The sequence below is a fragment of the Sphaerodactylus townsendi genome, linkage group LG02 (genome assembly GCF_021028975.2).
Source record: "Sphaerodactylus townsendi isolate TG3544 linkage group LG02, MPM_Stown_v2.3, whole genome shotgun sequence".
NCBI lineage: Eukaryota > Metazoa > Chordata > Lepidosauria > Squamata > Sphaerodactylidae > Sphaerodactylus > Sphaerodactylus townsendi.
In genome coordinates this window covers 166,414,604-166,429,050 of record NC_059426.1, presented here as the reverse complement: position 1 = coordinate 166,429,050, position 14,447 = coordinate 166,414,604, and the positions used below count along the sequence as shown (strand labels likewise).

The following is a 14,447-nucleotide window of genomic DNA, read 5'->3' as shown; positions in this document are numbered from 1 at the left end:
AATACAGAAGATATTGCCCAAGATAATTGGTCAAGATCAATATTGGTTTGTGAGGGATAGCGATATTAGCTATCCAATAAGGAATGTTCTGAATGTGATGGAACATGGAAAGGATAAAAAATATGCTATAATAAAGTTAGATGTCTATAAAGCCTTTGATACAGTTTGTCATAAATATATATTCCAAATAATGGAACAGACAGGATTTGGAAAGGGTTTAATAGAAGTATTAAAAGAACTATATAAGAATAGCAAAGCGAAGATCAGGATAAAAAATGGATGGTTAGAAGAAATTAATATAGAAAGAGGAGTGAAACAAGGATGTCCACTCTCTCCATCACTATTCGTAGTAGCAATGGAATACTTAGCAGATAGAATAAGGAATAATGGTAGGATCAAAGGCTATAAAATTAATCAAGAAGAAATAAGGCTAAATCTATCTGCAGATGACTTATTATTAGTAACAGTTAACCCTTTAGAAACTTTAAGAGAATTAAAAATAATACTAGATGATTTTCAAAAACATTCTGGTTTGGTGGTAAATATGGAAAAAAACAGAAATCTTGGGAATAAACATAGAAAAGAAAACACCAGGGAAGGAAATGGTGAAGAAGATCAAATATCTAGGCACAACATTAACAAATAAAAAGGAGAAGATGTTTAAATATAATTATGAAGTAATATGGAAAAAAAATAAAGCAACTAAAGGATTGGCAAGGGAAGAATCTATCTATTTCTAGGAGAATTATGGCATTAAAAATGTGTATAATGCCAAAACTCTTCTATTTCGTACTTTACCATTAGAGATTAAGAAGAAGCAGTTTGAAAAATGGGATAAGAAAATTAAATTATGGGTTTTTAATCAAAAGAAACCAAGGGTGAGGAATAGAATAGTTTATGTCTAAAAATCTAATGGGTTGGGGAATCCCAAAACTACAGGAATATTATGAGGCATTTCAAATAAAAAGTTTGATGGGAATTCAAATAGATAAAAAAGACAGATGGATTAAATTTGAAAATGAGATAAATCTGAATATTGGTAGCTTTGGAATATACTCAAGTTGTTCAAAAACAGAAAGACAAAAACTAATAGGCCCCCGAAAAGTTATATCGGAGATTTGGGAGAAATGGAAAGGGAATTGGATGCCAGGGATTCTGGACACGGCACCAATAGGGAGCATGGTCGGCAAGGAGGGATGCCAAGTAATAAGATCTCTACATAGACAAGGACTACAAAAAGTAGCACATTTGTATAATGAAAGAGGAGATTTAATAACGTTTCCACACCTTATGGAGAAAGGAGGTATCAAGAACTGGTTGGTACTAAGAGAAATTTGGGAAAAGATAAAAGTCTCCAGGATAGAAGGAGAATGTATAATGAAAAATTGTATAAAAACATATGATGAAAGGAAAGGAAAAATGTTAGGAGTTTTATATAAATACATGATAGAAGATCAAGAATTTATGGTAAGAGCTGTAATGGAAAAATGGCAACAAGATGGAGTAAAAGACATCGATTCTATAAAACAAATAATAGAAAATATAAATAAGATAAAAATAGAGAAATATGCAGAATTAGAGAAGAAACTGTAGTCGTGCCCGCAGGGTCGTCGTAATAATGAGACGAGACGCGGAGATACCATCTGGTGGAGAGAGCCAGCAGCAGGGAGCGCGGGATCCCATGCCGTGGATCCGGCTACTCTGCCTTGTGCTAGGCTCGGGCTCCTTTTATTAGGGTTTACAAGAGGGGGGGCTACGTGGGTGGACCGGGAGGCAGGAGAGCGGGAGAGCGGGAGATCATCATGTGATGCATGATCTCATCAGGCTGTTACGTGCAGGAGGAAGCGTCCGTGTCTGGGTCTAATCCACACCTGGGGGCAAGGGCTCCATTGTCCCTTTGTCTGGGACACCTGGTGGCTGTGAGCCAGGTAGTTCATGACCTGTGACTCACCGGGGGGTGGGGGATGGGGGAGCGGGTGCGACCAGAAGGCCGTAGTTGGGCCGGCATGCCAAGCACTCTGCCTACGGTTCTGCTGGGTCAGCGGCTCATCCCTACATCTCCTCCTTTTTTACGTTTTAGGAAGGAAGCCGAATTGGTTGGGACAATTTAAGGGGACGCTCACCTCCTCAGCTATTTGCCCAAGCTGGTCGAGCTGCTTGTGCAACATGAGAACCTGGTTGCGATGTAGGGGAAAGTCAAAGGGACTCTTACACACATTATAAGCAAAGCTGGGAATACATTACATAGAGAAGGTTTCAGCAATAAGGCATACAATCAAACCAATGCAGAATTGAACAAAAGTATAGCATCTTGCAACTCACGCACTTTCATATGAGCTAACAACAATAAGCAATCAATAGCGGCATGATTATCTGAGGTCGCTTGATGAAGCTCTTGCGGCCCGGAGGCCAGAGCATCCAGAGCAGTCGAGGTGGAGATGATGGACTTCGCAATTGCGCAGGCCAGAGCAGAGTTACAGGAAACAAGTCCGGGGACTCCCACAGGGGAGGTCACGAGGGAAACCTACTCTGCCTGGGGAGGGCAGCCGCGTCGCTCCCGCGAGAGGGGTCGAGGGGAAGGGCAGAGCGGTGGCGACGCCTGGGCTCCCAGGGCGGAGCCTGAGGCAGGACGATGGTAAGGTGGCTGAGACAGCAGAGAGTCCCAGTGGAAAGATGAGCGGGGATGGAACAACAACAAATAACATAATTTCTAAAATCAAGGCATGCAACAACTTCAATGATCAGTTGGGTTACAGTACTCGATAATTCCTTTGGAGGTCGGCTCCAAAAGGCAGCCCATGGCTGCATGGGGGGCAGCCCATGGCTGCATAATTGTCCAATGCACGGCTCTTGTTGTTTGGCCACCAAAGCCTTTAGAGCGATGGTGGTAGAGTCCATGGATTTCTCAAGAATGTAGAGAGAGAGCTACTGATAGTCTTTAGCATTGCAAGTTCAGTGACTCTCACGAGCAAGGCTGCAAGAGAAGGCATGTTCCGATAACAATCAGGTGGCTGGAAACAGCGGAGAGTTCCAAAGGTTAACCTATCAGGAATGTTCCTGGCTGCAACTTCAAACTCCAGCCAGGGGGCGGCAGAGAGGGAGAGAGAATGGCGACTGTAGATGAGGAGCAGCGACACACAGCGTCAACCTCTGAGCCATAGCTGGCCCAGGCTGCCATTCCCCGGGGGGGGGGGCAGCGAGGGCTGCGATCTCCGTGGAAGTATGGGTGTGCCGGCTCCAGAGAGATCCCTCCTGTTTCGGCCCAGGCTGGGGGGGGGGGCGATCGTGCCCTCTCAATAGGGCCGGCTTTCCTCGTCCCTGGGATTGAGTTGGCCCCATCGAGTTGGAATCCTGTGTGGAAGAGAAAGACAAGCAAGGCTTTTTCCCCCGGGGGGTTTGCCTTTGCTGAGTTAGTATAGAGAATAGTACTTTGGATATGGTCTGCTGGATGAGACCTTGATTGGGTCGATGGGGGGGGGACTACTCCCCTTTCTTTCGTTTGTTTTGGCCAAGCTTTCCTTAGGTGCAGTTGGCCCATTCCGACAACGATCACTTGCAACATTCAAGGCGTTAAAAAACACAAGGCAGAGAGTTGCCCGAAGGCTTAGGAGAAGGGAGAGGTCACATCCAGGTCGGGTGTTTGTTTGTAAAACAATCCCAATCACCGTCTAAAGTGTGGGGTTTTTTTGCAAAGCAACTTAAACAATTCACAATTATAGTCATATCGTAATATAGCAATCCATAGGAAAGATTTAGAGAGAAACGCAAAGAAAACAGTTCCTGGGCTTGAGGTTTGATCACACGAGCAACTTGAGAGGGGTTTGCAAAGCCCTTTATCAGATCCTAGATCTAGAGGTGGGGTGCGTCAGCCCATTCGAGAGAAGGGGTGTGTGCAGAAGAGAAGGCAGGGGGGGGGGAAGGGTTTGGAAGTTAGCTTTACCTTCCCCCCCTGTAAGGAGACTTTGGCCGGTTTGAGCTCGCTTCCTACCTTCACAGAGGAGGCTGTGTAAGATAGGTGTGGCTGAGAGGCTCCCCTGGCACTGTGACTAGCCAGGTGGCGCTCAACAGAAAATGTGGGAGCATGGAAATAATTCTGGCTTCACCTATAAACTTGCGCCACGCCAATGTGGCAGAGTAGGCTCAGAGTTGACAAAAGAAAGGGTTCTCAAGGAAAAGCAGCAAGAAGAGCTTTGAGGGTTTAAACTAAAATGGAGGTAGCTTGAAGCAGATTCCAATGGCATCCTAGGGAGCACTGTGCCCCTTAAAGGCTGATACCATAATGGGTGAAACTTTTCAAGGCATAGGCACACATAATCAAAGGGAGGAAAACTTTAGATTCAAGCACAAGAGTACAGCTTAGAAGCAATGGAAGAGCCCCTCTCATGAAGGGAAAACTTTAGGGGTCTCTTTAGAGGGGGCAAGACACACAGAATATACATAAGCATACATAATACAATGAGGAGGTTTGCCATTTTGACTCAAGATCCTTTTTTAGGCATCCAGTGAGCTTAATAAGCAGGCTGAAAAAGAAGTGTGGTTGGTCTTTTGTCCCAATTCTGTAGGAGGTGTTTCCAAGCTGGATCATTTTTATTGAACATACGATTGAAAACACACCTAAGAGGAAGCGACATGAGTTTAAACATCCAGGCTTCTTGTCCTTCCCCCTCCTCAGGAGGGGGGAGGGGTTGGCGGCTCTTCGTTTTTCTGTGGAAGAAGGGGTTAGGTGGGGGTCGATGAGGAAGTTGTGCAAGCCTTTGTTTTCTATGGGCTGGATTCCGAAACCGGCTCGATCTGGACTTTAGAGGCAAGCATGTGTTGGATTTTTTGAAGGTGGCTATATCCGGACTTGGGAAACTTACTCTCTGGATCTCGCAGGGCGGTTCCTTTGCGGACTGGGATTCTGCCCTTCCTGAGGTACTAACGATTTTGCTGCCACTGGGGGCTTTGAGCTTAGGGCTTTGCACAGGCTCAGAGGCTATGAGATCTGGTTTGAACCTTACAGGTGGAGGGGGCCAAGGGGGCTTCTTCTTTATGAAGGACTCTAGGCTTAAGGCCATCGTGCGAGCATCTTCCCCTCTCCACGCCTCATTGTCCTGTAGATTGGCTATGGGACATTCTGAGGAGGATTCAAAGCGGCAGTCCTTTTGGTTAGTGAGACGGACTGGGCATAGTGCCAGAATGTTGGCGTCTTCTTCCGTCAGCATTTCTTTCTGCTGCAATTCAGGGGTTATGGACTCTGCAGAGATTTTGAAATGCACGCCACTCTGTGGCACTGACGGAGGCATGGTGACTTCAGAAATAGAAGGAGCTAGCAGAGCGGGAAGCATAGACGCAGAGGAAGAGCAAGCAACGAGATTTAGACTAGCTGAACTTAGATTAGATTCGAGTGAAGGCATAGAGGCAGAAGGATTGGATAGGAGGCAGACATTGGACACAGCGAGAAGGTAGGCATCATCTTCCGTCAGGGTTTCCTTCCTCCGCAGATCGTGGTTAACGCGCTCTGCCAGAGTTTTGAAACCCGCGCCATTACGTGGCGCTGACGGAGGTGCGGTGGCTTCAGAAAATGAAGGCGGGAGTGGAGCAGAAGGCGGGGCGAAGGGAGGGGGCGGCCGAGCCGCGGGAGGAAGCAAGTAAAGCGGGAGGAGGACAGGCGTCCATTTTAGTGGATAGAGAAAGTTCCGGGGGTGAAATTGAAGCTGAAGGGTCGAAAGGAGGGCGATCTACGGCAAGAGGGCCATAGACCTGCAGGCTGATGGCGACATAACATTGCCTCCACGTCAGTAGCAGCGACATCGGCGTGCAAGGCTCTCTGTGCAGAGTGCGCCCAATGTTTTCCCAATCCTTAAGATTCAATGTCCCCCTCTCTGGGTACCATGGACATTGAGCTTCAGTCTCCTCAACCAATTTGCACAGCTCCCCTCTCTTTACGGAGACCCTGCCGCTTTTCGCTAGCGCTTTCAATTCGCTAACGTGCTTGTCATAAGCCCTGCTTTTGCAAGCCCCCATACTTACCGTTGTTTCGTCGGATGAGAGAGTGTCCTAGAACTCGGGTCCCTGGATGCGCCGATCCAGCGGACGTCGGTACCGCGGCCCTTTCCCAGGCGACGGTAAGCAGGGTGGAGGTTCGAGGATTCCCGGGTTTCGGCACCAGTTGTAGTCGTGCCCGCAGGGTCGTCGTAATAATGAGACGAGACGCGGAGATACCATCTGGTGGAGAGAGCCAGCAGCAGGGAGCGCGGGATCCCATGCCGTGGATCCGGCTACTCTGCCTTGTGCTAGGCTCGGGCTCCTTTTATTAGGGTTTACAAGAGGGGGGGCTACGTGGGCGGACCGGGAGGCAGGAGAGCGGGAGAGCGGGAGATCATCATGTGATGCATGATCTCATCAGGCTGTTACGTGCAGGAGGAAGCGTCCGTGTCTGGGTCTAATCCACACCTGGGGGCAAGGGCTCCATTGTCCCTTTGTCTGGGACACCTGGTGGCTGTGAGCCAGGTAGTTCATGACCTGTGACTCACCGGGGGGTGGGGGATGGGGGAGCGGGTGCGACCAGAAGGCCGTAGTTGGGCCAGCATGCCAAGCACTCTGCCTACGGTTCTGCTGGGTCAGCGGCTCATCCCTACAGAAACTAATATTAAAATGGTATAGAACACCGAAACAGTTGGCATATATGATAAGCGGACTCAGCCCGAAATGTTGGCATTGTGGGGATAAAAATGCAATTTATACCCATATGTGGTTAGAATGTCCAGAGGTAAAACATCTGTGGGAAAATGTTACAATGTATATGGAAAAATATGTGAATGGAAAAATAAAGATAAACGTAGATCTATTATTTATAGGCATATTGGATTATACAATAATAGAACAAAGAAAGAGAATGCTATTTAAATTTATGATCAGAGCGGCCCATGCAGTAATAGCATTCGGGTGGAAGGACAAAAGAATCTGGACAATACAGAAATGGTTGGAATATATATGGGAACAAATACAATTAGAAATTTTTGACATAATGTCAAGAAACCAAATATGGCAAGAAAAACAAAAAGATATGAAGTGGATCTGGACTGAATTTAAAGGCTGGTTAAACAAAATTGGAACCACAGAAGAAAAATGGAAAAGAAGAATAGAAAGAATGGACCTGCTGCTGCACATTTAAAGAAGAAGGGGGGGGGGGGGGAAGGGGGCAAAAGGATTTGGAGGATGAAACATAAAGATGTATAACATAAATCTGTAACAATCCAAAATATCAATTAAAAATTATATTGAAAAAAAAGAATCATAGAATCCTAGAGTTGGAAGAGACCCCAAGGGCCATCAAGTCCAACCCCTTGCAATGCAGGAACACACTATCAAAGCACTCCTGACAGATGGCCATCCAACTTCTCTTTAAAAACCTCCAAAGAAGGAGACTCCACCAGTGCATTCCACTGTTGAACAGCCCTTACTGTCAGATCATTTTTCCTGATGTTTAGGTGGAATCTCTTCTCCTTCACCTGGAACCAGAGGTGGGATCCAACCAGTTCTCACCACTTCTCTAGAAGTGGTTACTAATTTTTTCTGAGTGCCGAGAAGGGGTTACTAAAGCAACCTTCCTGCCCAATAGGAACTGGAGGTGCATGTGTGCGGCGGCGCCACTGTTTGAATCCCACCTCCATCGGAACCTGTTATTAAATTTTTTGGATCTCAACACTGCCTGGAACCCATTACTCCAGGTCCTGATCTCTGGAGCAGCAGAAAACAAGCTAGCTCCCTCACCAACATGACATCCCTTCAAATATCTTAAACGTGGCTATCATGTCATCTCTTAACCTTCTCTTCACCAAGCTAAACTGTAGGGCATGGATTCCAGACCCTTTACCATTTTGGTTGCCCTCCTCTGGACCTGTTCCAGCTTGTCAATATCTTTCTTGAATTGCGGTGCCCAGAACTGCACACAATATTCCAGATGAGGTCTAACCAATGCAGAATACAGAGGTACAATTACATCCCTCGATCTTGACATTATACCCCTATTGATAGAGTCCAGAATCACATTGGCTTTCTTGGCTGCCGCATCACACTGCTGACTCAATCCTTGGGAAGATGATTTCTGTGACTCTGCAGGCCTCCTTTACATTCAAAGTACTGTAGCAAAACCCAGAGGCTGCTTACACACGATCTGTGCCTCACACGCCACATTCCCTTCAACTCAGCTTCCCTGAAAAATGCTGTGCGAAAATTGCATTAAATGAAACCGTTCCCATGTGGCTCACAGCTCAACCCTATGCAGCGTTCCATGAAAGAGCATTACCTGGCTTAATTTTTCCTTTTTGGATAGCGTTGAAGAATGTATAGTTTCCAGATCCTCCTTCTCACTGAGCTTCCTTTTAAGGCTGAACTGTACTTTATATGGCTCAGAATACTGTAAGATCTTGAGTGCGTCTTCATACTTTATATTATCAAAAAATATTGTGGCGCTCAGAAGCTGGTCACCTGCAAGAAAGCAGCAAATAACAGGGTTTCAGATATTAACAGCCCAGTTCGGGGTGGGGGGGGGGGGAGCTTGTGGAGGTGGCATGACCTCATGCCAGTGGAAATGCTCTTCCTGGGACAATTACCCCGGTGGAGGGGCAAATCCACCAGTGGGCAACAGCCATGGCCTTCTGATAAGCCCCCCCACCCCAATGCCCACCCATTAGCCCCGCCAAATGTAGCAAGAGCATTCCGAAATTTATATAAAGATTGTCCTTCATAGTCTCATGCTCGGGGCACTCTGCTGAACTGCATTTCTAAACCCTGGGAATAAAAATATGCAGTTGAAAATATACTGCACCACAATTTTTAAAAAGGTGTAGTCTTCTGTGCAACTGAGGCGTTGGGTGGTTTGCCATTGCTGCTCCCAGTCACCTACATTTTACCCCCAGACTCATTTACTGACCTCGAAAGGGTGATTGAAAAATCCATATTCCACGGTTCCTGAAACTCTAGTTCCTACACTCATGAGAGTTCTTATGCATAATTAATCTATGGTGTGTAAAATCTTGTTTCTCTACTCCTTCACTTTTGCCTTACCTACTCAGCAAGCTGATACCTTCCCTCAACTGTCTGCCATCTCTAAGGCTCATTCCGCACATGCAGAATAATGCACTTTCAAACTGCTTTCAGTGCTCTTTGAAGCTGTGCGGAATAGCAAAATCCACTTGCAAGCAGTTGTGAAAGTGGTTTGAAAACACATTATTTTGTGTGTGCGGAAGGGGCCTAAGATGAACTCTACACATCTTTTTTGAGTCAGACTCAGAGTATCTCAGACAATTAATGGCCCCTTCTGCACTGTAATGATGCACTTGCAGCTGTGACTTTATTTTATTTATTTATTATTAAATTTATATACCGCCCCTCCCCTGAAGGGCTCTGGGCAGTGCACAACAAAACAACAAACAATAGAACACACAAATACAAAATATAAATTAAATATTAACTATAAAATAAAATTCTTTAAAATACAGCATATAGTACAAAATTATAGGCGTCCATTAAAATCCACATTAAAACCCTCCCAAAGAGGGGGAACGGTGGGTCCCAAGATGTTAGGGACTCAAGATGTAAGAGGATAAAGCAGAAAGAACTTGACAACAATTTTTTTTTAAATCTAGTCTAGTTCAAGGACTGACTACAAATCTACACAGAAATTCTAGGTTAAGCTCATACAGCCCTGTCATATGTAAATCTGGATTGCTCAGCAGCCTGGCCTATTGTCAACATGATATTCAGTTTTACCAAAACTCTAGCGTATTTCAGGTAAGTGAAAACCAGGTGCGTGATGGGAACTCAGGAATTCTGAATTTAGGAATATGAGACTGAAGTAATTGGATCTGCATACTTTGGCAAGGTTACCAAGATAAACTGGTGTGGCTATATACTTTGTGCGACCTGTGTGAGGCAAAGCCATATTGCACATTTTATGATCCTGAAAGTAATCTCTGCAGAACATGAAAAACGGGCTTGTCTAATATGGTTGTTAAGTAATGACTAATCTTGACTTCATTCCTTATTCTCTGGAGAAAGCTAATCAAGCTTTACTGATGTTATCGAGAGCTCCATTCATGTCCGTGCACAAGGAGGGAAACTGATTTTACCAATCAACCTCATGCTTTCATCTGTAAGGAAATTTGACTTACTCTGCAAAACCTAAGGATGTTTTGTGCTTCATGAGTGGAATGTTTTTCCAAACACTGGAGGATACACACTTGCAATGTGATAGACTGAATGACAGAAGTAAAAGCTAGGGAGTATTATAGGTCAAAACATTCAAAAGATCCTAAAAATTAATATATGATAAAAACCAAAAGCTTTCTCGTTAGGACTTAAGGACAGAACCCTGTAGGGTTTTCAAGACAAGAGACATTTGGAGGTGGTTTGCCACTGCCTGCCTCCGCATCATGCCCCTGCTATTCCTTGGAGGTTTCCCAACCAAATACTTCCCAGCATGGAGGCTTGCAGTGGGTGACCAAGTTCACCCAGCCAGAGCCCATGGCACTGTGGGCATTTGAACCTGGGTTTCCCAGATTCAAGTTTGACACCTTAATCACTGCACCAAGCTGAACCTTAATAACTGCACCAAACTGGACCTTTTTGTAATAAGGTATGCCAATACAATAGTTAATGAAAATGTCCAAATTAGGATCTACAGCTATTTGTTCATCGCCTCTCACTTTGCTCTCCTGTGCCGAGAAAGTTCAAAGTGTTAGAATGCACAGTGAAAAGAAGTGTGAATGAATTGGTTCGACATCGAAAAATCAAATTTGTTAGTATTTTCCCAGAAAACAGCATCAAAACAAATTATAATAATGCTGTACCTTCTCTCAGACTGAATAACTTTGATGCTGGAGACTCCTTGAGGACTTTCTTCACAAATATTCCTTCGTTTCCACCACCAGCCACACTAAATCCACTTGCACCGGATTCGATTTCGGTGTGCAAAGTCACCTCCATAGACTCCTAGGCACCACAGATAATGTGTTATGAAATGCCATTTCTAATCATTCCTGTTATGAAATCGCTATGCACCAAGAAGGACTGTTCAAAACATGTACTGGAGTGAAAGACACGTACACATCTAATCAATATGCTTCAATTTCACAAAAGCATTGAAGAGTGCTGTAGGTTTCTTTGATCAACGATTTTATCATTGCATGAAATAGCCGTTGAATAGGTTTAATACTATTGAAGTTAGTGTGTACGCCTGGAATGGTGGCCACTGTCAGTGTTTACATGCCGATGTTGGGGACATCAGCATTTGATTGCTATTTACATACCTGCTTATTGGTCTTACAATGTGATTGCCAACTGTTATATTTGGAAAATAAATCTTCCTACACACCTCATTCCAACAACATCCTTGTGACATAGGTCAGGTTAAAAGAGATATGAGAGTTGCCCAAGGTTACCAAATAACCAGCTGTTGTGTGTTTTCTGGACTGTGTAGCTGCGGTCTGGTAGTTTTAACTCCTGACATTTTACCCGCATCTATTCCTGGCGTCTTCAGAGGCATGTCATGGTAAGATGTATTTCTCCCATTTTGGTGTGACATGCCTCTGAAGATGCTATCCCTAGATGCAGGCAAAACGTTTCAAACAAAAACTTCCAGACCACGAACACACAGCCCTGGAAATGAACAACAGCCAGTTGACTCTGGCCATGAAAGTTTCAACGATACAATATCAAGCGAGCTTGAGAGCTGAAAAGGGATTTCAACACAGATCTCTCAGGTCTTAGTCCAACACTGTTACTATTTCACAGCAATAAGCCAGCAAAGTCCTAAGGATATCAATGAAATAAGTGCAGAGGTGCAGCCTGACAACTGGGCATACCTGGACAATTGCCTACAGTGTTGATGTCACCTGACATGGAGGGACACCAAGCTAACCCTCCTGCAGTGTTGTGGATTGGCTGTGGCCTGGAGCAGGCCTAGGCACTACTGCGCATGTGCTGATGCACCCAAGCAGGGGACAACTAGGACCTTCTCATTGTTGTGTCCTGGAGCAGTGGTAGTGTGATGTATACCAACCAACCACTCTGGGCACTGCTGTACCACACACATGAACCTGGATGGCTGACAGAGGGCTGGGCGCTCCCTTCCTTGGTGAGTGGGGATGGAGAGTATTTGCAGAGCTTGCCAGCATTCAGTGGCGTTCCTGCCTAGGGACAGGGGGTACCCTATGTCCCCGGGCGCCCCCCATTTGGTCACGTGGGGGGGCGCCAACATTTCAGGGTCGTTTGTGTGTTTTTAAATTTTTAAGTGTTTTTTCACGTTCCGTCCTGCAGGGGGCGCATTTTTAAGGCTATCGGCACCAATATTTCAGGGTATCATCCAGATACTGTCCTGATGATACCACCCAAATTTGGTGATGTTTGGTTTAGGGGGTGCAAAGTTATGGACCCCCAAATGGGGTGCCCCATCCCCATTGTTTTCAATGGAAGCTAACAGGAGATGGGGTCTACCCATTTGAGGGACCATAACTTTGGTTTCCCTGAACATAACTTCACCAAATTTGGGTGGCATCCTAAGAATAGTTACCAGATGATACCCGGAAATTTTGGTGTCACTAGCTTTAAAAATACACCCCTTCCAGGCACCCCAAGAAATTTGCCCAAGATTCTCTGTTTTGCAGTGACTTTGCTCCATTGTAGCCAATGGGGAATTTCTGAGTGTGCAGGCTGCACATTTTTGAAGATAGAGGCACCAGACTTTCAGGGTGGCTCCAGGAGGTCTCCTGGTAATAGCATCCAGGTTTGGAGACCTTTGCTTCTGGGGGTTCAATTTTATGGGCCCCCAAAAGGCTTATTTTGTTTCCCCGCTCCTGCACATGAAAGCCTGTGGGCTGAGTTCTCTCAGAACTCTCTCAACTCCCCCCCCCCCCCACTCCAGAAGCAAAGCTCACCAAGCTTGGATGCTATTACTCAAGGCCTCTTGGAGCCACCTTGAAAGTCTGGCACCACTAGGTTCAAAAAATGTGCAGCCTGCCTCAGAAATTCCCTCATTAAGGCTACAATGGAGCAAAGTCACTGCAAAACAAAAGAATCTTGGGCAAATTCTTTGGGGGGGTGCCCTGGAAAGGATGTATTCTTTAAAGCTAGTGACACCGAAAATTTCAGGGTACTTTCATCTGGGTAACTATTTCCTCTATGGATGCCACCCAAGTTTGGTGAAGTTATGTTCAGGGAAACTGTGTTATGGTCCCTCAAATGGTGTAGCCCCCCATCTCCTGTTAGCTTCCATTGGAAAAAACAGTGGGGATGTGGGGGCATTCCATTTGGGGTCCATAACTTTGCTGCCCCTGAACCAAACATTGCCAAACTCAGGGTAGGTAATCATCACTGTGGGCAGTCTCTGGATGATGCCCTGAAATCATGGTGTCAGCTTAGCTTTAAAAAAATGCGCCCCCCTTGCAGGCTGAAAAACACCAAAAAATACTCCCCCCAAAACCCAAATACTTTTGTATCTTCTAGATTTGGTAATTTTTGGGCAGGACATAATCAGACAATTTTTGTCTGAATGTGCCCTAACAAATCTGTCCAGATTCCAGCCTAATCTCGCTATTTGGTTTCACATCTGGAATCTCCAACCCCTCAAAAAAGTGATGCTGTTTCAGGGTGGGTAGAGAATCCACTCCCAAAAGCATCACTTTCAATTTTGTTTTAACTGGGGACCCCAGATTCTCCCTTTAAGGTAGATTTAAAAGAAGAATCTGAGCTCCCTAGTTTAAACACCAATGAAAGTGGATTCCACTGGAGGTGTTTTGTGAGAGATGATGCTGACATTTGTTTGGTAAATGTTTTGCTGGGGGTGATTTGTGAGAGATTTCCATGCTTAATACCCACTTGCACTAGCTTGGAATTGTTTCTCAGGCTAACAACCTACCTCATAGGGTCGTTGTGATTAGGAAATTAGGAAAAGAGTTGGTGGGTAGAGAGCCATGTATGTTTTGATGGGAGTGGGAGGTGATTTGTGAGCTGGTACAAAAAATAATTGTTTGGTCATGGTGGGGGAGGGTGGCCGCCCATACACCGGGCCGAGGGGGGGGGGCGCCAAACTCAGGTTTTGTCCCCGGGCGCCAGTTTGCCTAGGTATGCCCCTGCCAGCATGAACTGAGTCATCTGCCTGACTTGGATTTGTTTGAAAGTATTATAGTTTTTAATAGTCTCGAGCAAACTTCTGAGTTTCCAATGGAGCAGCCACAGAATTCATAGCGTCCTCTCCCTTTTCCCCAGCTAAGCCCTTAAATCCAAGGCTAAACAGTGGGTACTTTGCAAGAAAATTCTCCATTTGTTTTTTAATAATGTGTCAAGGCAGATTTGCATGACAGCTATTGGAAGAGAACAGCGTGATTCAGTGACCCACAAGGTTTCTTCTGAGGCTGCAGTTTTGCAGTCGGCACAACCCCTCGCAGGAGAGGCCTTGGACATAA

At 45.4% G+C, this 14,447-nt stretch overlaps 2 protein-coding genes across 4 annotated transcripts in view; one reads left to right on the top strand and one right to left on the bottom strand.

The window, feature by feature from the left end:
* The window catches only part of LOC125426857 (SERTA domain-containing protein 2-like), a 751,974-nt gene that overhangs the window by 625,766 nt on the left and 111,761 nt on the right, over nucleotides 1–14,447 (top strand). The gene's annotated exons all lie outside the window — the stretch shown is intronic.
* LOC125426852 (protein AHNAK2-like) overlaps nucleotides 1–14,447 on the bottom strand; it is a 108,748-nt gene that overhangs the window by 13,325 nt on the left and 80,976 nt on the right. For all 3 annotated transcript variants that reach the window (XM_048485655.1, XM_048485657.1, XM_048485656.1), the window contains exons 5-6: nucleotides 10,836–10,977; nucleotides 8,291–8,472 (exon numbers count right to left, since the gene is read on the bottom strand). In XM_048485655.1, coding sequence (XP_048341612.1) covers nucleotides 8,291–8,472; nucleotides 10,836–10,977 — 324 coding nt within the window. The remainder of the gene's footprint in view (nucleotides 1–8,290; nucleotides 8,473–10,835; nucleotides 10,978–14,447) is intronic.